The sequence below is a fragment of the Oryzias latipes genome, chromosome 12, assembly GCF_002234675.1.
Source record: "Oryzias latipes chromosome 12, ASM223467v1".
Classification (NCBI taxonomy): Eukaryota; Metazoa; Chordata; class Actinopteri; order Beloniformes; family Adrianichthyidae; genus Oryzias; species Oryzias latipes.
In genome coordinates this window covers 5,310,103-5,334,439 of record NC_019870.2, presented here as the reverse complement: position 1 = coordinate 5,334,439, position 24,337 = coordinate 5,310,103, and the positions used below count along the sequence as shown (strand labels likewise).

The following is a 24,337-nucleotide window of genomic DNA, read 5'->3' as shown; positions in this document are numbered from 1 at the left end:
ACCATCAGAAAAATGGAAGTGAGTGCAGGAAGACTTTAGTGATCCAAACATCTTCAATCTACATGAATAAAAACTGGACCTGCAGTCCTTATCGCAGAAACTCAGTGACATTTAATCACCAATAAAAATGATATGCATCATTTCTGTGATGTAAAAAGAAAAAATATATACCTGAAAGTATTGATTTAAATGAGTAGCACAACATTTAAGTATAGATTGATGAATTATCACCCCTGCAGTGAGCGCTTCTCGCCGCCAGGGGGAGCCACAGGGTTATTTTGGGGAGAATACCAGAAAACATTTGTTGGTGTTTGTGCAAATTATTCCATGAAATACTTATTAGCTGATATAACAGCTACAAAACAGCTTAATATATGCAAGAGCTTTCATTTAAGAATTTGTCGTAAAATTAGCAAAAAGTATTTCAAGGGAAAATAAACTCAAAGTCTTAAACTTTGGAGGGTAAAAATGTTACAAAAAACCTTTTGAAATATATAATGAATATAATAAAAAAAATTGTGGTTGAAAGTCTGTTTAATTATATAAGTAAGTGTCTCGTATTTAATAAAAATATCTACTTTTAATTTTAAAAAAAGCTGTATAAGGATGATTGTAATGTAAATGATATCAGTACTTGTATTGCAGAAATACTTTTCTAATGTAACCTGTGAGTATTTGGGAGTATTAGAAATGCTTGTTAATTAAAGGAAGAAAAAAGATGGTGTCCACCTAAGATAGAGATCAGTATTTTACAGACAGACTAAATGTATTGTTCTGGGAGAGGGAAGTGTTCTGCTGAACTTCGGCAGATCATCTTTTTATGCTCCAAACGCTTCCCATGCAGCAGCTATAATCTCCTCAGAGCTGGGAATGATTTACAAAGCAGCTATCATTATGGTGTTATCGTGGTGCCGCAGACAGCGTTAGTGTGGAGCCCAAAGCTGGATTAACAATGAAGCATATTTGACAAACAGGTTCCACAATCTTACTACCATCGCTGTATTTCCTGTTTAAACGCAGGTTTTTTTGTTTTATTTTAGGTAAAAAAATAAAAATACTTGGTTTGGAGAGAAGTAAAGCCAGCAGCTGATAAGCAACTTTCCGTATTACACAGATGACGTTACAGGTCAAATAAAGACAAAAGTGATCAATTACTTCCTCGTCACACTCAGGATTATTACCAACTGTCCTAACTTGCAGCGCTGCGCGGCTGAACTTGCTACAAAGACCACTAAGAGTTGAGTTTTTCTCGTACTTTCTGCCTGTAGGAAATTTGATTGGCTGTTATATTTTTACACTTTTTCACCATACTTTCATGCCGTTTTTTTATTCTCTAATGAATATCATGACATCATTTTCTTCCTTTTAAAAACCCACTCACTCAGATTAAAATGGTCTTTTGAACATATTCTTGTGGCACTTTTCTGATGATAGAGGACGTATTTAAAGACAATTCAGCTCAAAATTGCATTTCTGGGTGTTTGAAAAGGTTACGTTTCTAGATCAGTGTGCGACTTCGTTTTCCTCATCCGAGCTGGCATTTGACTCAAAACTGTACGGCTGGATGGCTCTGTTGCTGCTCGCCATTTTTGCTGCACCGGTAAAGTTCGGTTGGGGTTGTAAGTGGCTTTAAGCCAGCGGGAGAGAGTGACTAGAAGGGGGGACGGGGTAAATTTCTCACAAACTTCAGCCGCTCTACAGAAACTATGTCCTAGAAAATGACACAGGGTTTTGGATTTTGGCTGAATACAACATAATCATAATTAAAAGACCACTGGGAACACTTTCACAATAAATCAAAAGATGATCGCAGCGGACGATCCTTTTTTTGCTGGCACTTGGCAGGAAGACACTGAAAATTAAATATAAATCTTGACGTGTTTCGCAGAAAAAAAATGTTTAACTGCTCCAAACGTGCCCCCAAACAAAGATTTACAAAGCCGCTTTCAGCAAAGAATTGTGGGTTTTCACAAACGCAATACCTGCAACTGCATCTGCAGCTGTTGACTGTTGGACAAGATGAATCACAGTATTGATTTGACAGAACACTGCAGACGCTGTGAAGCCGGTTACTCAGAATTTTTTGCGTGTCGCGTTGTTCTCAGGGCGATGCCGCTTTTTTCTTACCTTTCTCTGATGAAGTCTGTCAGCTCCTTGGTGGAAATCTGGCCATGCTTCATGTTGTGATAGAGCACATCGAAGCCATTATTCTTTTCCCCCTGCAGGTAGAGACAGAACAAGGCAGCAAAATCATTAATGCACGGAAAACGTCACAAAGTGGAACAAATAAAATGCTTTTTTTAAGCTAGCCTCTTCAGTATCTTCATCTGTAGGTTTTCAGCCTGATGAATCTGCATCTATTTAAACAGCTATTATTTAAAAAGCTAGAAAAATATTCTGAATAAGTTGAATTATTAACCATATCTGTATTTTGGCTAAAAATGATGCCTCTGTCACCTTAAAGTCCCACTCTGATGGTCTTTTGATCTATTTTTAAAGTCGTCTTTTAATAATGATTATGCCGTTTTTTGTCAAAATCCCAAAAATAACAATTTTGTAGGACATAGTTTCTGCAGAGCAGCAGAGGTTCATTAGAAATTCGCCTCTGAGTTGTGGGCAGGACCATAGGCGCTGAGCAACCCCACCTCCACTTCCCCTCCCCCGTTCTCAGAGCTTATGGCCCACCCGAAACATGTTAAAAACACCCAAAAAACTTTTTTTTCATTGGAGAGGGATGGTAAACAAAATTCTAGTTACACTTGTAAGTGAATTTAACCCTACACTGACAAAGCTTTTTACTCATTTGCATGGTGGCACACAGTAATCCTTGAGACAATTTGGTTTAGTTTCACTTTTTTTTCCCCAATCAATCACTTTTTTATAAACGATAAAGAAATCCTAAAACACAAAAGACAATTAAAAGATGAACATTAAATGGAGGGAAACGCTCTAGCTAGTAGTTTGAGAAGGCACTGTACAGAATAACAGATAGAGAGGGTAAAAATGTACAAAAGCTATAAAATACATAAATAAATAAGGTAGTTAAATGAATTTTGTGAAGGGATTCAAATAAAGAATTTCAGGTTCTGCCACTAGATCTTATTTTTCTTTGTCACCCCCATTCACGCCTCCAGCCGGGAAAAAGAAGCCTCCACCACCACAGACCTTGTAGGCCGGCATGTTAAGGACTTCCTTCCACCCACCTCTGACCTACAGCAGTCTGCTTACAGAGCAAAACGGTCAACAGAAGAGCCTTCGGTACGATCCTGCATACAACTCTTTTCAATGCTCCCTGTTTTCCAAGACGATCATCCAAAATCCCTCTGTGTTTTTATGTACAATGCTTAGAAATTCCCTAATTTGGAAAGAAAAGAGCTCTTATTAATTTAATTTAATTTGATTTTAATTTGATTTGAAGCATCATGATTGAGAAACTGCGTTCTTTACTTTCAGTTGTGAGGGACTGGTTAAAAGAAACTCCACACCTACAAGCACCTTTACCATACAGGAGCTTTCCCAGCCACAGCCTGTGTCTGAATTCCCTCACTATATAGGGCATTTGCCGTTTTGTCAGGGTGTCCGAATCAACAACCAGGATATCCCAGAAGTCTCTGTTACAGTTACAAGGTTGTCTGTGTCATTGATGAACGTGTTAAGGCCCGTTCACACCGGGACGAATTTTAACGCCTCGTCACTAAACAAAGGGCACCAATGAGAGTGTGCACACCGACGCGAAAAAACACCACGCGTCAAAGCGTCAAAAAAAAAAACGCCTCGGGTTCGTTTTTTTTTTTTTGACGCCTCGCGTCGAAATCTATTCGACCAATGAGAATGGCGCTTTTGCACACGTGTCTGGAGCTTCTGAAGTTACAGTAAAACACCACTTGGGGGCGCTCAAACACAAAACTGCCTTGCTGAGCACACATACCAGCGAAGAAGATAGACGCCGAGTAGCGTCTACACTGCCGGGAAAAAATAATGACGGACATTCTAAAATATCCCAGAACCAAGCACCAGTTGGAGCAACTGGTGCTTGAAATATTCATGTTTTCTTTGTATTATTCTGACAAGCGCGTAAATACTTGCTCTCTTCTTCTGAGTGAAAAGCGACTTTAAGAAGCGTAAAGTTGCGCAGCGCCACCTTGTGTACAGGAGTATTTCTGTTTACATTAAGCGCCATCTAATGTCAGGGAATGAACTTGCATGTTCGCTCGGCTCATCGTCAGCGAAAATCGCCTGGGTGTGAACACAAAAAACGTGGCGAAAAACGCTGGCGAATAACGCCTGGCGAATATTCGTCCCGGTGTTTACGGGCCTTTAGAATCCGAGATTCTAGCAACCCATTAGGCAACGGCAGGTCCAAGCTCCTCTCCCCTTCAGTGTTTGTACTTTCAGATGCCTTTAAGACCGCTGCTGAGCCCCAGGGTCTGTCAACCGCTGGGGAGGTAGATTTGTCAAGACACCATGGGATTCAACTCCAAATGCACAGGAGAGAAAAGCTTGAGAAAGGTCCTGCCCCTAACTCTGGTGTGAACCAATTTGATAAGCCAGAGGGCCTGTCTTGGCTGGAAATTCTTATCAGACTATTTATCTTGTTTGTGGCGCGGCTAATAAACGGGCTAGCCAGACCCGCCCATGGGTAACTTCACTTAGCCGTGGTTGGATGACCACATCACCGGTGAGTCCACAAAGAAGAGGTCATCATGAGTTCCACGCACCCCAACAGTCAGCTACCCAACTGGCTACCTTTCTGGGCGGGCGCCCTCCACCCAGGATGCAAAGCACAGGGGATTCAAATATTGTCTTCGTTAAATGTTCATATTTATTAGGTTCTAACGTCAGCAAATGGGTGACGTTGAAAAAAAAAACTGTGAGCATGTGTCTGAGTTTTGTTCAAATCCACTGGCCAGTCCTGCACTATACGGTCTCTCAGAGGTTAGTGAGTAAGTAGTGAGGGAATTCAGACAAAACCAGAGAATTTCACACGCCTGGTGAGGGGGGCGGAGCTTGCACTTCCTGAAGCTGCTCCAGAAGGACCATCTTCAACAGATACTGCTGACATCCTTCAACTGCAAGACTCTAAGATACTGCTGCTCACAAGAAGGAGGTGAAGAGAGTCTTCAGGTCAGCGGGAAAGATCACTGCCCTACTTCTAGCACCTCCCAAGCTCCCAGTGCGCCTCCAGAGTAAGGGTCCAAGAAGACTGCCACCATCCTGCACTCCACCCATATACCCTGCTGCTCTCTAGCAGACGACACAGACGTCTGTTAGAACCGCCCTCACTTTTTTATTATGAGATGCCCTAACTGTGTTATGCCGTTACAGCATACAAAACAGGGGAAGAAGCCTTTTACTTCCTCATTGTCTTCCATGAGCCTCTGCAATCTGAGGAGGAACAGTCCAACCATCGCACACTCATTCTTAAAAGCTTCGAAATCATGGAAAACAGAACCATCATGAATAACTCTGTACGTTTAAATAAATGAAACTTCTTTCCTACAGGACTTTAAAACGCCATGTGGGAGCCAAAGCAATTTAAGATAAATGGAAAGAAGTTTAAAAATCAAGGAAACAAAAATGTAAAAAAAAAAAAAAACAACAGCATAAAATTACAACAGACCATAAACACATAAAATACAGATAAGAATTCATAAAAGAAAATAGGATGCCAAAAACTACTAAATATTAAAAGTCATTCCAAAAAAGTACAGTTTAGTTAACGTTTCAGACTGTTTGGATATGAAATAAATAGTCTAATAAGCTTGTTTAAATTTACATTTAAAGAGATTATTTTTCATCGTTAAGGCGTGTGAATGCACATCACATGCCAGCTTTTAGTGTGTTCTTAAGTGCGTTCTTGAGTGCATTTGCGCGTTTGACATATGGTCTTCACACTGGACAAGCAGGGAGGGACTTCTTCTTCTTCTTTTTCTACTGTTTCCTACACTATCCTACACGATCAATTTTCAAACGGTTGGCACTTCGGCGAATAAAAAGGGACGGCGGATACGTCACAACCAAAACAGTCCTTGATTGGTCAGAGTTTGACTTGGTTTAAGCTTCAATGTTTGTTCAACAGCTGTGCTCTATGTACAAAACAGCCAAAAAATGAAAACACGGTCTTAACAATGTGCATAGCTAAGCTAGAATGTGAAAGATTGGAACGCAGAAGCCAGAATAGATTCTTCTTTGAAAGGTGTCGTTTGAGCGCGTGTTGCCAAGGGCGGTGAGTGCGTAGCTTTACAGAGTTTTGGAAGACAAAGTGTACTCCAAAACTGCTTTTTCAGTAGCTTATGTTGATGTTTTGCATCTATGATTCTCTCAAGAGGACAAAAACGAGTGCAGGAGGACAGGCAGAAAGACTTCTGAAAACACCTGATCAAAAATCTGAGATCTCCTGACATGAGGAGTTCAGAAGATTATGGAGAGAAAATAGTCTACCAGAAAGAAGAAATGCTACAACATGGATAACAGAAACAACCGCTAGGTGGTGGACTGGTTTGTGGGAAAAAATCAGAACACCGGCAGACTGAGAGGCAGTCAACCCTGAGAAATGACTTCTGTAGAAAAGTCATAACATTTCTACGTCTCAGATAAGCATATATTTCTGATCTTTTTTAGGTTTAAAAGGAAACTTTGAGTGCCGAGATGACCCTTTTTTTCCGTATTTGTCAGCTCAGCAACACCTATAGAAGGAAATAGAGGGAAAGGGTGCTAAAAAATTCCGATAACCCAGCATTGTACCCGAATTTCAACGCACCATGTGTGCACAAATCTGCAGAAGTCTCCAAACTCCATGTGGACTTGTAACTCTGACCTGCACGTAAATGGGGTTTTGTCTGTGTCTATCAGGGGATTGGTGCACATTTTAGAGATATTTGTTTGCGTAGAATCCGATTTAAATTAGTTGTTAGTATTCATTTGCTGCGATTTCAAGTTGTATTGGTAAGTTTTTGATATTCGAGTGTTCGTGTGAATACACAATTGCAAGAACACAGTTATTCACAAAATGTACCGTGTGAGTTACAAATCAAGTATTACGCGCACACACAAACATAGGAGATCCTCTCCGGAAACGGTGCCAAAACAAGGTCATTTGAAGGTGCAACGGTTGTAAAGCCATTCTCAGTGTCTGCAGACTCTAATTCACAAGAAATAAACATCATTCTAGGTCATTTAATGCATCTGTTATAAGTGATTTGCTTTCCAAAACAGTAGCTACTATAGATTCTTTCTTCCAAACGTCCACAAAAACAAAAAAAAAAGTGTAAATGTTGAACCTGGATCAAGGAAACCCAGCATAAAAAACGGACATGTTTCAGCTGTGCGGTCTGCCTTCACCTCAGCGTCCTGCTTCAGTGACAGAACTATTATGGTTCACTACATGAGTCCAGCTGCCAAAAAAACAAGATCTATAGGCAAACTAAGATGCACGCATGAGATGCAGGATAAGCCACAGGTTTTGCCTAAAATGAGGGACTGAACGCCAACGACTGGCCTAGACGGAGGAAGTGACAACCGACGGTGAGAATCCACCCAAACAGAGCAGAACAGAAACAGGAAGACGGACCGTTCTGTGCAACATATGAGGACTGTGATATCAATGAATAAAAGACAGAAAACAAATAAAGGAAGCAGTCCCAGGGCGTTTTTCACTTTGCTTTTCTTTAAACAAAGCTGGAGGACATTCTGAGAAAAGAATATCGGTGCAGAACGCACAACTGCAGTGAAAAAGAAATATTATTTTTGACCAAATATAGACGACAATAACAAATTGACACTGCAGTGTAGAAAAACACGGAAGCGATGCCATGCCAAGGCCGTTTTGACATTGTGGAATTCAGTGTACTCCGGTGAACGAAAAAACAGAGGTTACCAAACAATGGCCCTGCAGGTGAGACGACTTCAGACAAACAGGTACCAACAATGAGGTACCTCAGCCGTCTAATGTTCTGTGAGTGAGCGCTGCCTGAGAGTCAGTGTGAAACCTGGCAGTGTCGGCTGAAATTCAACTGATCGGCACGAACGCCGCACGGCCCCCTGCGCTCCGGGGCCAGAGAAAACAAAAGTGGTGGAAGCAGACGGCTCACATCAACTGGAGATCTTTGGGCCGATTGGGGAGGGGGGGAAGCCTTGTTTGTGTGCGCAAGGAAGAAACTCCCAAGCCCCAAAGCTGCTTTTTTATCAGAGCAAAACCACCATTGAGATACGTAACCGCAGACTCAGAGCCACACGGGGTTCAGAGAACTCTCACCTAAACTCTAAAGTTGTTAAACAAACAGGAGCTCGGCTTCAGAGAAAGATCTATGAGCCACAAATTCTCTGAACACGTTTGAACTCTGGAGCAGCCAAAAAAGGAGCCACAGCAGATAAGAACATTTAGAAGATATCAAACAAACCATTTGTTTTTTCATCTTCAATTTTTCATCTTCTGCTATCTGATTCTATTAATGATTTTAACTTATTTATTGTTTTTGATATGTGATTTTATTGTCTTTTCTTTTGAATCTGTACAGTGTCCTTGGGTGTTCTGAAAGGCGCTATTAAATAAAATGTATTATTTTTATTATTATTATAATTTTTCAACGTGTACTTTTTGACTGCTCCTGATTCACCAAGATTTGAATACCAAGCTGATAATTCATTGGAACAGGGAACACAAATGAGTTTTTATAAGTTTTTATGAAAAAGTACTTTAAATGACTTCAATCAGTGTGTAAAAAGTATTTTTATGACAAAGTAAAGTTTTCCTATAAAAAACAAAATATTCAACTTTAAACAAATCAAAGAGAATCCAAACAAATCGTGGCTTTGATCATTTCAAAAGTGTTCCCAATGGTCTTCTCTATGAAAGCATTTCTGTAGCATAATTATAAATAAAAGTCAATGCCAGAAATGCTTTTTCATTTTCAAAATGAAGCTGCGTTTGTTGACTCAAAATTACAATGAAAAAGTATCCCGTCTGCCAAACCGCTTTCTCTTCTTCTTCTTCAACACCGCTCATTCTGTCGCTTAATTCAAATGATACAGAAAAAGGTATTTGACATTTCATTTTCCAAAAGGTCTCTAGAAAATGTGTTTACAGCCACTCGCATTCCCAACCTAACGTTCTCAGACGAGGAAAACAAAGACGCACATTGATTTCGTCGTCTGCACAGGGATGCATGAGAATGGAGCAGACCAAGCAGCTTCTGGCCGACCAAAAGTATTTCTGCGTCACATCTAAGCTCATTTCACGTCCACTCCGCCTCCATTTCAGTTCATAGTCTGGTCACATCTCGTATCAAATACTGCGATGCACTTCTCTCTGGTCTTCCCAAGAAAACTCTTAATAGACTTCAGTTGGTCCAGAATTCAGCTGCCCGCATCATCACCAGAACTCCTTCCTTCCATCACGTCACTCCCGTTCTCCAGCAGCTAAACTGCTAAGGTAGCTTTCAGGATTCAATTCAAACTTCTTCTCTACACGTTCAAAGCCCTCCATAACATGGCTCCCTCTTAGATTTCTAATCTCCTCCATATTATTAATCCCTCTCGCTCTCTCCGGTCTTCTTCTTCCCTTCAGCTTTCCGTCCCTCCGGCCCGTATGGTCACCACGGCAAGCCGTGCCTTCAGCCGCTCGGCTCCCCGACTCTGGAACTCTCTCCCCCCAGCCCTCCGTAACATTGAGTCATTTTCAATTTTTAAATCCAGACTGAAAACGTATCTGTTTAAATCTGCTTTAACTGATCACAATTTTTCATCTCCTGCTATCTAATTCTATTAATGATATTAACTTATTTATTGTTTTTAACATGTGATTTTATTGTCTTTTCTTTTGAATCTGTACAGTGTCCTTGGGTGTTCTGAAAGGCGCTTTTAAATAAAATGTATTATCATTATTTTTATTATTATTATAATTTTTCAACGTGTACTTTTTGACTGCTCCTGATTCACCACGATTTGAATAAAGAAATATTCAGAAATACAATTTTGAGGAAAAATGCCACAAGGAAATGTTAAAAACACCATTTTCGTGGGAGTGGGTCTTTAAGACCCTATGTGAAATCTGCTTAAATGCAGTCACTTAAAGCACATAAAACAATTCCTTTGGGCAACTGAAATGAAACGAAGGATACTTTCCATTATTTGAGGATGTAAGCCCACAAAACTACTCCTAATTATGAGCTGTAGTCATCCACAAATAACAAAAGGAAGGAATAAATCATCTCCTTTTGGAGGGGAGGGAATTACATCTGCTTTTACAGAAAAGGAGCTAAGCTCACGATTCTCCAAAGTCAATAGTCAATAGATTTCAGTGACACACAAGCAGCCATTTGAGTAAAATGACTATGCGAACTGCTCGTAACGGAACAGTGTCTGCACAACAAACCGCAAAGCTTTTGGAACCCTATTGTGTATTTGCACTCAACAGTGTCATCAAAATAAACACAGAATGTGAAGTTTGAAGGACAGACGAAAGCACAGCAGTGCACTTTAACGTCTCCCATCGAGGATGGCTGTTCTTTAACCCTTGTGCTATCCTAAGCACTTTAACGTTGGGAGTTGGGTCATCTAGACCCACTAGACAGTGCTCTGAACCTTTTTTCTTCAATGATTTGTGATCTTCACTGGTGTCCATGGATTACATGAAATCTTTCCACCTTTGTCATGGTAGGGAGAACACGTCAGTGTAAGGGTGGGGTCATCTAAGATAACACAAGGGTTAAGAAGCTGAAAGATCCAGGGCGATGGGGATGAAGGGTTCAATGCCCAACAGGCAATGACAAATTCCCCAGCATGAGTTTGACAACACAACTTCACATGAAAACGGAAGCGTATAAAGCAACAAATGTGTTTGTGATCTAACATTTGACCAGAAAAAAGGACAGAAAAGACATAATGCATGAGCTTCAAGTCTCAGCAGACATGTTTCCTCATCATTGTAGGGGAAATTTCCAGGTAAAGCAGAGAGTGTGCAGACTTTTCCTAACAATTTATGAACTGCGGTTGCTCTCCGCCAGTATCCTTTATGTGTTCTATGCTCTAATAGCAGAGATTCCTGCACTGCTTCTTCACTTTCTGACAGCCACCAGCGTGGACCAATGATTTCCCTTCTACACCCGACTGTGTGACGACACACTCCAAGAATGTCAGCTTTCAAGTTCAGGAGAATTCACTTTCAACAGCATTTCCTTAAAGTAAAAAGTAACTCTTGATGGTTCTAAACCTTATATAAAACTGAACTACAACAGACTTTACAGACGGTGTTTCCTCGTTAATCGCTGGGGATAGGTTCCATAAATAACCCGCCATAGGTAAAACTAGCGAAGTAGAATTATAGATGGCACTTTTCTCAGACAGACATGAACTTGAGATTGATTGACAAGATCAACAGCCAATTAGGATGGAGAACATGGTGCGCTGTTTAAAAACAAAAATAAAAAAAACTTGCAAAATAGTAAGACCGCTAAAGGTGAACCGCAAAATAGTGAGGAAACACTGTCCAAAGAAAAAAATGTTTAAAACGTATCAAAAAAATAACACACCTCCACATACCTGTGTTGTTTGATCAGGTCATGTTTGGGATAAACCATTTTTAGGGGGTAAAAAAATGTGATTTTATTTACAAGGGCTTCCTAAAGTTTTACATTATCAGTTAAAATATGTCAGCTTTACCCACCAAACATTTTAATTGATTGCGTATTCCAATATAATATGCATAATAATTACTGCACAGTGGAGTGTTTTAACGACCAAATTACTTGAATCTTAGTTACAGCACAATTTAAATAGAAGCCACTAGCGGTGCTATGATGGCCCGCAGCCAATCACCTGCCCTGCCCTTGTCCTGACCAGCCACATCTGTGGATTCGTCCTTTTGTAAAATTGCGTAATATTCCCTTAGGCAAATACGCTAAGGTAGATGCTGAAAAACATTTTCTGACATTGTAATAATCTATGTGACAGGATTCTTTGATGGTCGTATAGGTATTTGCCAATCATTTTTTGGCCGTTTATTTTACTACCCGACACTGCCTCTCTCTCTCTCTCTCTCTCTCTCGTACCCTCTTCATGCGTTTGAGTACCCCCAGGGTAAAATTTCGATTGTCTGGAAAGATTGATTTCAACGATTCAAACAGGTAAATAGCTAACATGCAATAATGACAGACTTTAAACTAAAATAAACTGGAATTGGGTTTTGAAAGACATGAGAAAAGTTATGGTGCTTTTCATCAGCTGATGATATTTTTGAGCTTTTATCCAAACTTTCCATGCAAGACATGAACACCATTGGCGAGCAAACAAGATTCAACTTGTAAAAATAATTAAAAAAACATGCAAAAACAAAGTTTATTTAGCTCAAATAAACCCTGTTTCTTAGCTCTGAATATGACCACATCCAGACAGAATATGCTCCTTTTTGCAGAAAATGCTGTTTCTGCAAACATAGTCTGCAAATAAAAAAAGAAACCCACAGAACTGTGAGACCTGAGCGTCGGGACTTCTGAACAATCAATATTTATGTCTCTTCTTTTTGAGGTCCAGAACTGGGGGGTCCAGGCAGCCCTTTTGCCTTCCAAACACCCCCCACAATTGCATCTCTACATGGATGGGATACCCCTCACCCAGGGTAATTAGCAGCAAGCAGGGCAGAAGTAAGCAGAAAATGCTGCTGCAAAGTGGATATGGACACAACTCTCCCAGGTCTAACAAAGTTTGTTTACTATTTTCTTTTGTTGAGCTACATTTGAGGCAGCAAACACAATTATTTCTAAGTAGCTTTTACCACAGAGCCATTTAATAGACTAGTTCACAGATACAGCAGTGTGGCCTTAACTCGTTAGCAGACCCACAAACGGCGTTACTACAGGTGTGATTCTGACTTTGAATGTGGCTAAGTCTTGGTTTTGCAATTGCCGTGTTTGCCTTTGGCAGTCAGATCTGTGAACTGGTCTATACAACACCTGAAAAATGACTTTGACCTGCAGCAGGTGATTCGAGAACATTAAAAATCACCTGTTGGAGGGCCCCATTTCCCAGTGTTATAAATCTGATATCTAAACTCATAACCCCAAGACACACAGGCTGTAACAGATATACAAGCGATGGGGGTGTTGGAAAGATCACAGAAGGGCTGATCAGCTTGTAACCCTCCTTGTTTAAGGGGAAACACAAGCAGTGAGGGTAAATAGACGCAAGAAACCATATCAGTTTCAAGCACAACAATAGGATCTTGACTATTTTCTGACGGATCTCACAGTTCTCCACAAATAAACACAACTTTTTAACAGATCTTCTGCTAAAGCCAAAAATGGAAAGAAATATGAATCGCATCATCACTTTCAAACACGTTTCATGCTTGAGTCTTCACAGGCTGTTTCATAACTTCCGTACAGACGATGAGTGACAGCCTATTAGACCACACACAACATAAAGACTACAAGGGAGAGGGGGGGGGGGGGAGCCATCCTGTTGGCTGTATCAACACTGTTTGCTTATCAAACTGCCATCTTATTTTCCCATGACACTCTGCAGGCTGAGTGACGACAGATTAAACATGAACTCGCAGGGACTGCCTGCAGCTAAAGCCCTCCATGCACTGGGACGTCCAAGCCCCTCCGCACATGCCACACTCAAAGTGAATGGACAGGGAGACACAAAAAAGGAAATGAAACTGTCTGGAAATCAATCCGGAGGGCGGAAACGTCGCAGCTGCTGACCAGTCAAGTGCTGCAACTTTTGAGGGGAAAAACAACATAGCTGGAGCAAACCTGGCTCCTGAATCGGATCATTTGTTTTCTCAGCTGGTTAGGAATATTTAACATTGCAGATTAAAGATTTCATAGAAGGAAAAGATGTATGAACAGACCACAAAGTGTGGAAATAATCTGTGCAACTTCCTACTCCTTTTGCAAGAAATAAATCTGCAGCAAAAATGTCTAAGTCAGCCAGATAAATGTGTGCGCTCTAGCAGTAAAGATTTGCAGGCGAGTCAAACTGGAGATGGATGTGTCTCCTAATGCCAAGTATGTGCATTTGTGTGCCCTGCATGCTAAACGCACAGCTGATTGCTGCCATCACTGGATTCTCTTGTGGCTTGCTGCGGAGCACAAAGAGTAGATTGAAGCATCAGGGGTGAGGGCTCCGAAGGTTTCCATTCGGTTAATGATGCAGTCTCATTTAGAGAAAAACACTGGATAACATCACTGTATCGTCTAATTACATAGAGACGTCTGGCTTAAGTTCAGTTCTAGAGCTGCTTTGTTATTTCAGCTTCCATTGAGTTTTTTTTATCCTTGAATGCCGGTATCTGAGGCCTGAGGTTACTGGTTTGCTGACTTTAAGACCCACTCCCATAAAAAATCATGTTTTTGGTGTTTTTAGCATGTTCCTGTGGCATTTTTCTGATGATGGAGGACATATATAAAGGAAATTAAGCTTAAATTACATTTCGGAGTATTTCTTTACTCAAATCGTTGTGAATCAGGAGCTGACAAAAAAATGCTGTTTGAAAAGCAGCTAATGTTGTCAGCTTGGGTGTGTCAGGGGCTGTAAGCTAGCGGGAGAGAGTTTAAACAGAGGGATGATGGGAAACGAGGGCAGGCGTACTTCAGACCAACAGTCCAAATAATTTCCGATGAACTCCTGCCGCTCTGCAGAAACAATATCCTAGAAAAAGACACAGTTTTTGTTTTGGGCTAAAAACCGCTTAATCCTAATTAAAAGATCCCTGGGAACTCTTTAATAAAAGATTTTAAAAAAGATAATCAGAGTTGAACTTTAAACACAGAAAAGAAAACAACATTAGTCCAGATTCAGATCAGCTTATCTTCAACTGATCTGTGTAAAAGAGCAGGTTTGGCAACAATTAAATATACAAAAAATATATCTGTCTGTCATGGTAGGAATGTAATAACACAGTCATAAAACCTTCCCTAATGTTACCTATAATTGTTTTTTTTTACCAAATGGCAAATATTCAGCATTAACAACACATACAAGTTGTATAAATGCCAAGTTAGCAATGTAAGATTAGCTAAATGAATTTAATGAGTCCCTAGGAAGCACTGAAAACAACAAGTGTAACCTTTAAACCTGCTTTAGGAGGGCCACGTCCAAAAGTAATACATGTTTATAGATGACCATTAGCAGCAAATAGACAGACCCATTTTCTGAGTAAAAGTAACGCGCACTACAGTTAACTTTGTGTCTTTTTAGGTAGCTTTAAACTAAACATCTGGTCTCTCCCCAAAGCTTAGAAAATGACGCGTCAAAGGGAAGGCTGTGACTGGCAGATTAGGTGTCCAATCGCATTCTTGGAATTGACCGTAAACATTCCAAGAGATCCAGACGCAACCAATTAATGGAAAAGGGGGGTGGGCCGTTGGAGCTCTAAAGTTAGATTGGCTCATTGAGGCCCAAACGAAGGTAACAGCCGAAGAAAACTAGCGATAGCCGCGGGGCTGACCGGTTAGTCTGTCGGCCCCTGAAGGGAGCGTCTTGCCCGCCGGGGCAAGTGTCCGGCTGTCCCCGCAACGTGAACACGACGTGACGGACGTGACAGAAAGGGAAGTGTGAAGATCAGCGCCGGTGTAAACACCGTGAACATCAAAAATTAAAAGTAGGACCTACCCAGAAATTCTCTAGGAAGTAGGGCGTTATCATCTTGCTCTTATCTCCCGTGCCGCCGCTCTTGAGTTAGCTGTATTGGAGGTTCTAAGAGCGAAAATCATCCGCCGTCCTGGCCCGTTTGTGTTGTGTCTGCCTTTCCCCGTTTTCCTCCTCTCCCCTTTCTTCTCCCTTTCCAGACTCCACCTCCCCTCGGCTCTCTTCTCCTTTGGTTCCTTCCAGCGCGACAGAGACTTCGAACAAAACAGCGCAACCTACGGCCGAGTCGAGCTCAAACCAGCGACCCGAGATCACGTTGGACATCAAATAAATAACCTCCTTGATCATATTTTTCTTTTTTTCGATACAAAGATTATAAAAAGAATGTTTACATTAATTTGACATATAAATAAACTCTCGAACGGTGGTTTAAAGTTAACGGTAGAACGCCAGCCGTCTTTTAAATCTCACAGACAATCAAAAAGGTTGACCAGTCACCGTTGCTATGACTACGTAGGACATATGGATTTTCGTTGGTTGGGAGTTCATGGCGAAGCATGCAAGGTAAATCTTAATAAAAACTTTCATTCTCTAAAATGTAAAATGAGGAATCAACGTAAACCACCATGTCATATTAATATTATTTACTTATTTATTTACAAACTGTTGTAGCTGTTGTTGTTTCTCAGTTGTTTTTTGTTCTTTAAAGGTTGCTTTTGCTGTGTATTTTTACTTATTTATTTGTTGTTTTTTATTTTTTTATTAAATTAACCTTTTCACTTCATCCTCTGTAAATGCCACTTCTTTTTTGCTGTTTGTGGGAAACAGCAAAAAAGAAGTGGATCGATCGATCGATCGATCGATCGATCGATCGATCGATCGATCGATCTATCTATCTATCTATCTATCTATCTATCTATCTATCTATCTATCTATCTATCTATCTATCTATCTATCTATCTATCTATCTATCTATCTATCTATCTATCTATCTATCTATCTATCTATCTATCTATCTATCTATCTAATATTTAAAATGATTTAGAAAAGTAATGACATATTTGACCAATTCTTTGATGATCAGACAACATTTCTGTCATAAACAATTTTTAGTTATATTTAATCATTTTTTCATTCCAGGAAACTTTGCAAATCTGTTTGCCTCAGCAATAACACTGTTTAAAAATAAACAAATATTAAGTAAATACGTAATTTTATTTATCCCTCTGGTTCTTTTTCAGTAATTCTGAGAAATGAATGATTCTGTTCAAAGTCAGTTTTTACCAAGAAATGTTCCCACTATAAAATGTTCAACTAGTGAAATTGTATTCTATTCCAGAGACACATGTATATAGATTATTTTTATTTTTAAGGGTATATATATTAAGATTTTGTTTATTTCATCTACATAAGGGCATTCATACTCTTCCACCCCCCTGGTGTGCAACAGTACAATTTCCCCTGTAGGCCTGTATAAAATGTTCAGTTTCACTAATTTTTCTTTTAAATTACCAAAAAAAAATTTGGGACAACTGTCTGAAAAAGTAAAAAACAACAACATTTTTTTTTGTTTTCGCTATAATCATAGAAGCATATTGGCTCCAAAGGTTAGGTTATTTATTCCTGTTATTTATTCCGCTGTATAAATAAAAGGTGCAACATTTTATTTTTTATTTATCAGGATGCCTTTTTTTTAAATAAAATTTTCCATCCATCCTTTTCCGCTCATCCGGGTCGCAGGGGCAGCAGTCTAACCAAAGATGCCCAGACTTCCCTCACCCCGGCCACTTCCTCCATCTCCTCAGGGGGGACCCTGAGACGTTTCCAGGCCAGCTGAAAGACATAGTCTCTCCAGCGTGTCCAGGGTCTTCCCTGGGGCCTCCGCCCAGAGGGAAATGCCTGGAACCTCCCCAGGGAGGTGTTCCAGGAGGCATCCCGACCAGGTTACTGAGCCACCTCAGCTAGTTCCTCTCGACACGGAGGAGCAGCGATTCTACTCCGAGCTCTCTTCGGGTGACCGAGCATCTCCCCTCCTTCTCTAAAGGAGCGCCCAGCCACCCAGCGGAGGATTTCACCCACTTGTATTTGGTACCTCGTTTTCTTCACTGATGAGCTCTTGGTCATGGTGAGTATTGGAACCAAGAGTCAGAGCTTTGCTTTCTGGCTCAGCTTTCTCTTCACCACCACTGACCGGTACAGCGACCACATAACAGTGGCTGCTGCACCAATTTGCCTGACGATTACACGGTCCGATCAAGAGCAAGACCCCCAAGTTATTTAAACTCCTTCACCTGTGGCAGGAGGAGCACTCAACCCAGCCAGAGAGGGCAAACTATCTTTGTCCGGTCAGGCCCAGCCTGAAGGTTTGACATGGGATCCCTCTCCCATGGGCCAACCACCTCTAGGAGAGCTCAAAAGTGCAATGTGGTTTGGGTGGCAGTCGAAGGTGGGTGCCTCGGCGGGCCCAAACTCTGGTCATGGAATCTGGCTATATTTGAATATTAAAAGAACTCTATGAAAACATTGTTCCCTTTACCTTTTACTCCTGGTAAACACTTTATACTGTAAAAAATAAGGCAATCTTTTATTGCCTTTATCCAGAGTGTGTACAAATCAACTTTTCAGTACTAGTTTTCTTTTTTTTTTTTGGTTTTAACAATTATTGATGTTTTGTTCCTGTACATCAGGGGTCTGCAACCTTTAACAGTAAAAGAGTCATTTGGGGCAATTTCTTGCTGACCAAAACCCAGTGTGCGCCAGTATTTTGTGAAGAAAAATACACTTTATGTTTTTGTGTCCATTAAGCCGTTCATTTGTAAAATATAGTTTGCAAATATTTATAATAATTGAATTATAACAGAGCAATATTTTTGTATACTGTATAAAAATTTTAGCTTCTTTTACTTTTGACGGCAGCATATACAAGTTCCTTTCAAATTAAAATACACCCAGTGTCAAATGAGATCATCCTGCTGCAAATTCTATTAAGAATGCAGGAAAGCCAAAACAAACATGGCATTTTCTGTCATAATTTTAGTTTATCTTCATTATTTATATCCTTTAACTACTTTTTTACTGAACTTTTAAGACTAACTTTGCATCTGGTCAGCAACTACAGCCTGTTGTGCAGCAGAAGATAGGAATGTGAACTTGCCAGTTTATTCCAAAGATATACCACTCTGATCATATTTGAACCCTTTTTCCATAATTTTCTCAGTTATCTGAAATGTCAGAAATCTAAGCAGGAGTGACCCCCCTCCCCCCCAAAGGAACTAGATCTACTAACCCAATGTTTTTGCAAATCGTTGCAGACTCCTGTTCTAAATATTTTTTATGCTTAAGAGCACCCAGCTCCTTCTACTGAACTTTTTTTTTTTCCTTACAGAAAATGTTCTAGTCATTTGAAACGCAGCTGTGTGCTGCTGCACATTAAATTGTCACTTCCTTTTTGACAGCGAAAAACTTGATAATACTGTATACAAATGAGGGCAATATTGTAGCATTCAGTTAATTAAGTTTAGGAAATACCAAAATGTAAAACTTTAAAAACTGTGAAAATATGTGAGTAGTTTGGTCCATTCGCTTCTGCCTGGACAGCCCCGTTTAGAACAGTACGTCCTAATTTTTCCGATTACATTTAAAAATCTGTTGTGTAAAATATCTTTATGATCTGCAGTATATTTTTTTCAAATGTGATAATCTACTAGCTACATTTGTGATTATTCTGAGGTCATGTGACAGTGTTACAGTTATACAACATTGCAAGAAAAAAACCCACGTAACTTATAATGTAAACAATTTATTGGAACAATGTTCAGATTCAAGCAATGGTAACCAGTCACACTCACTATTTCATTTTACAAATATTACAAAATTACTACAGTACAATATAGAATCTTTGCATGATCCAAAATATTTGGTGGCCCCAAAAGTATTACTTTTTTTCCTTAAAATTCAGCAGCTTATTTAAAAAAAAGAGGAGAAAAAATGTTTATTAAAATGATGCTTTTGCTTTTCTTAGCAAAAAAGGTGAAGGCAGATACTATTTGTAAGTTTAAAAGCTAATTGAATACAAGAGCAGACATTCTTCACCATGGGTGAGTGCTTTATAAAATAGAAAATTCAATAAAGCTTTGTAGAAAGTCACACTTGTATTTGCAAAAGTTGCCAACCGTTTCTGCTGTTTGTAGGAGTATAATCTCATTACAAAACACCAAATAATTGAAATATTTGCTCTGACGGCATTGCCCAGAGATTCAACTATTGACCAAACGTGTGCAAGTTACCACTTCTGAATTGTTCTAACTCTTAGTTTTGCAATTAATGTCAACATTTGAGGGCTCAGAGTTGCACAGATCAACGCCAATGGATGTCAATGCGACACCCATGGTTACATAACACAAAGAGTGATTTTTACTGGACGAGGGAGGAGATGCATAAAGGAGTACACGTTGGTAAAAAGATAAATAACACTGGAACCAAAAAAAACAAAAACAACCTGAGGTCAGAAACTACAAAACACATTTTCAAGTGGCAAAAGACGACAAGAAATCTTAGCAGCGGTCGAGTCGAGGACGGCACAGTAATAGTGGGGATTATTTTTGCACGTTTTTATTGACACAATCTCTCACTAACGGATGTGGTGACTTCTTTTTCTTGCATGCCAAACAGCTGGAATGTGACAAACAAAATCACTTAAAAAAACACACACAAAATGACCGGACACAGAAGAATTTGCCTTTGTATTCCATGATGATGATCCTATCCTGGATACATTTGACGTTTTAGGAGTATTTCTGGCATGGAACTTCGTCCCAATGACCCTCCAATAACTGCTGCATCAAAATGGCTTTTTCTATTACATGATTAGCAGCAGTGTTTCATGTCAGGAGTTTGGCATTTATTCAAGCACTTTCTATGTAAATATCAGGTGAGAGTGCGTTACAAAGGGTTCAAATACTGCAGTTTTTGCTCTGACCAGCAGAGGAAATTTCACCGGCTGGGTTCTTAAACGAAAATGAAGCCTCTCTACCTCATCATGGAATACATCCAGGCTGAAAAAGAAAATTAAAAAAAAGAAAAAAACATTTTGACACAAGTAGACACATTCTTGTACTTTCACAGTATTTAAAAACGACATCCAGCGACGGGGAGGGACGGCTCAGGGAGAGCACTCCGGCATGTGTTGGGTTATACAAGTCTCAGTGTGGCGATACATACGTGTTTAACTTCTTAAAAGAGTTGAAGCTCCCCTCCCTCCCTCCCACAATCCCCTTTCCCCACTCACTATATGCTGGGGTGTGGGGGGCCACCAACATGCAAGAGATGAAAGCATCCAAGTACCTCACAGTGACAACCACCCAAAACATTACACAGTCACCCCAAAGATCATGCTGTTAACACAGGAAGCCAAACGACCAGGAAAAAGGAAACATATTGAACATTGATTGGATGGTTCGTGTCACAATTACAGAGACAGCGTCTTATTGACCCAAAAATTTAAAAAAAAATTAAAAACAATAAAACACGCAGGATGCTAACCTGCATAGTCTCCTTCATTTTTCCTTCACAGAGAACACTAAAGCAGCTAAAGCTCCAATGTGCCTGCTGATCAACTTTACATTCACACCACAGAAGCAAACGGAGGCTTGCTGTTCACGCTGGGGTGTTACACAGAGCCGAAACTTACACCCTGTCGTGCTACGGTGCAGCGCTTTGGCTGCAGCCATCTGGCAGAGGAAACAAAAGTATGGCAAAAGTACAAAAGTCACATGACCAAAGAACCTTATCCAGTAAGCTATGTCCACTGTCAACACACATCATTGATGCTTAACAGTTTTTTTCCCCACAATAATAAAAGCATGCTACCCTTTCCCAGGAAAGCTGTTCCTTAAATTAGCTCCTTGGAGACAACATTAACAGCCTCTGCTTTGCTACAGGAAGTTTGGTGAATGGCGATCTGGTTCTCTTTGAGAAAAATTTCAGGGCTTGAAGCTACAGTAGGACTTACTCTAAGAATTTCCTCTTTCAAGAACAGCCTTCTTAGAAATGCAAATATGCCCTAAAACCCCATTTTTAATAAAAAACATTGGGAAAAACAACAGAGGAAAAGAAAACATTTTCTCGTTTGTGATATAAGTGAATGATCCTCCCACGAAAAGGTTGCTCTGCTTTTCCCCCTTAGCTCGTGCACAAGGGCACTGCAGCTACTGCCACCTCCCTCCCACCCCGTCCACTGAGTTGAGGAGGGGTCTGCACCCCTTCCCCTCCCTCAGCGAGCACACCCTTCCCCCCTAGTAAAGGGTAACGTTCCCTGGGATGGTTCCCTACATCAAATCCCACATTGAATGACCTGCGGGGAGAAGGAGAGGCTTCGTCAGGATGACAACCAAACATGACAGGTTTTTAACCATCACCACTACGCTAAAGCCACGTTCACACCAAACGGGATGCGCTCGCCAGGAGTGTCCAGTTATGTGTTTAAGTCAATGTACAGACGCGGTCAGAGGTCCTGTGGCGGCGGTCTAATGGCAGCGTCTTTTGGGCGCTGCGGCTCGACGTTTCCAGAGTTCAATTATTGTTCAATTAAAGAAGAATTTGCATTCTGTCAGCCAATCAAAAACTCCGCTTTACCTCGTGACATGTTGATGATGTCATTAGTGGGTTGAGTCCAAAACCAACATGGAGGAGAATCTGATTCTCCTTTTTCTGAACTTTATGATAATTTTCTTTTTTATCTGGAGACAATAATAAAAACTTCCTCCAATTTTATTTACTTGTTTTTATTTTTTTTCCTTCTTCTGACTAATGCGGGACAGCTAGTCCGCAAACGGAAAGTACAGTCGAAAGCAGCCATCATTCAGAGCAGCTCCTGCAGTGGAAGGTGAAGCTCCTCCTACTGGGAGATTTTCTGAATGATCTCATGAACCCAGACATAGAAACGTGGTTACGAACGCTTTTGTAGAGCTTTAAAATAAATACATTTGATCTCTCAACCTCATCCATGTCTTTCATAATGTTGCGATGAGGCTGAAAACTTTGAATGTAGCTCCTCCCACATGTGGCAGGAGCGACAGGTTTCTGAAAACCCTTTTGGACAACCTTTGAGCGGCGAATTTGAACACAGGCAGTGGATGCTAATTTGCTGCACGAATCGCATTTGGTGTGAACGCAGCATTAAATTTAGCAGTTAACGGCATTTCAAAACATTATTTTTCTTTAAAGCATTTCCTCAAATTAAGAAGTTTGGTGCTGGACACTAAATACAATATTTCGAATTTTAGCAGCTACAGAAAAAGATCTCCTGGTCTCAACTTTTAGATTTTGAAAAGACAAAACAAAATATACGTATCAATGAACCTTTCATTGATACGTGTGCCCCCTACAGATTTATTCATTTTTATTATTATTCATATTTTCATTTTTATTCATTTTTCGCCAGCAGACACTTTATCCACCCATGTGGACTAAGACTTTTAATTAATACCAACTCATATGGAAAAAAAAAAAAAAAAAAGCATAAATCATGAAAAGGTTGACAAATTGTCAGGTTAGAAAATGTGGTGCCAGAATTGTTTATGATAGCAATAAGACAAGAATAACCAGAATGTTTTCTTTTCGTCTTCTTTTTCTTTCCTTCCTGCTTAATCTTTGTTTAGGGTGGTGCCTCGCCCAAAGAGAAGTTGTTGTTTGTGTGAAATTTCTGCAACATCTTCTGTTCAATCGAATCCAGCAGTATTTTCTGGTAAAAAGCCACTGACTGTATATGAGAACTGGACTAAGTGACCCCTTCTCCCTGGCGTTCTAAACAGGAACTACCAGCAGAATCCCATAGACTTCTATAGACGGATAATACTCAGTCATCCTATTTGTCAGAATAACCATTCTTGCTCTGCTACATTTTTTTAACATCTTCTTGTTAATCTACATTTTTTTCATATTTTTTGTCTGTAATGCAAGTTATTCAAGTTATAAACTGGCCATTTAGATGTCTTAATAAAAGTAGGTGATCTCACGTCCAGCGTTTAAAACGTTTAACAGATTTCGTGTAGCACGCTTTCAAGTGGAAGGGCTGTGGACTTCCAACAAGCTCACTTTTGATCGGTGAAAGTGGTTGCCATAGAAACATCGACACAGACCGACATAAGCACCAATCGTTGCTTATGACGATTTTTTGTTTCCGACATGGCGGCGTCTGTATGGGGGTAAAAAATGGCGACTGACTTGACTTAATTTTGCTGGAGCCAGAGGTAAGCCATTTTCTCTGAGTGATGTCACTCAATCCAGTTCTTATAAACAGTCAATGTGCAAGGCCAAAAGCTTCACGAGGTTTCATTTGCCTGTCACCAACTCTTAGAAAAGAAGGAGATGACACTGACCACAGTGCGGTGGAAACAGCTACACCCCATAAAAGGCTGCCAACCGTTCCTTCAGTGGCATCGGGAACTGATCCGCAAAACGCCTCCAATTCTCTTCTCCCACCTGGTTCTTAAAGCCATGAAGGATCTGAAACAAAACATCAGCACAACTTTGCAAGTGCTGCTATTCCATCCTTCAGCCATTAGAGGAAAGACAGGACAACAAAATCATTTGTACGATTCCTTTTTTCCCCGAATGTTTACCTTGTAGAACATTTCTCTCAGATCATCCTTTGGATTAACCCAGGAGGCCACTGCGTCACAGAAGAATATAAAATCCTGTTCCAGAGAAGAGAGGTGAGCAAACGTTTGATTTCATGGAACCGCCC

The 24,337-nt window shown here is 40.2% G+C and overlaps 2 protein-coding genes and 1 long non-coding RNA gene across 12 annotated transcripts in view; 1 reads left to right on the top strand and 2 right to left on the bottom strand.

The window, feature by feature from the left end:
* fcho2 (FCH domain only 2) overlaps nucleotides 1–15,820 on the bottom strand; it is a 53,667-nt gene extending 37,847 nt beyond the window's left edge. For 3 of the 9 annotated variants that reach the window (XM_023960652.1, XM_023960653.1, XM_023960655.1), the window contains exons 1-2: nucleotides 15,616–15,819; nucleotides 2,128–2,219 (exon numbers count right to left, since the gene is read on the bottom strand). In XM_023960652.1, coding sequence (XP_023816420.1) covers nucleotides 2,128–2,219; nucleotides 15,616–15,648 — 125 coding nt within the window. In that variant the 5' untranslated portion in view covers nucleotides 15,649–15,819. Of the gene's footprint in view, nucleotides 1–2,127; nucleotides 2,220–15,615 lie in introns of all 9 variants that reach the window. The other 6 variants (XM_023960656.1, XM_023960654.1, XM_023960651.1 and 3 more) reach the window with 5 other exon arrangements.
* A 55-nt stretch (nucleotides 15,821–15,875) lies between these two features.
* On the top strand, nucleotides 15,876–18,117 carry LOC111948305. Its single transcript, XR_002874263.1, has 2 exons — nucleotides 15,876–16,155; nucleotides 17,332–18,117. It is a non-coding gene; the product is annotated as an uncharacterized LOC111948305 (long non-coding RNA).
* Nucleotides 18,118–19,374: 1,257 nt separating this feature from the next.
* tnpo1 (transportin 1) overlaps nucleotides 19,375–24,337 on the bottom strand; it is a 29,324-nt gene continuing 24,361 nt past the window's right edge. Inside the window, exons 23-25 of one of the 2 annotated variants that reach the window (XM_011481493.3) lie at nucleotides 24,213–24,287; nucleotides 23,970–24,096; nucleotides 19,375–21,943 (exon numbers count right to left, since the gene is read on the bottom strand). In XM_011481493.3, coding sequence (XP_011479795.1) covers nucleotides 23,989–24,096; nucleotides 24,213–24,287 — 183 coding nt within the window. In that variant the 3' untranslated portion in view covers nucleotides 19,375–21,943; nucleotides 23,970–23,988. Of the gene's footprint in view, nucleotides 21,944–23,969; nucleotides 24,097–24,212; nucleotides 24,288–24,337 lie in introns of those variants that run through there. The other variant, XR_909674.3, reaches the window with a different exon arrangement.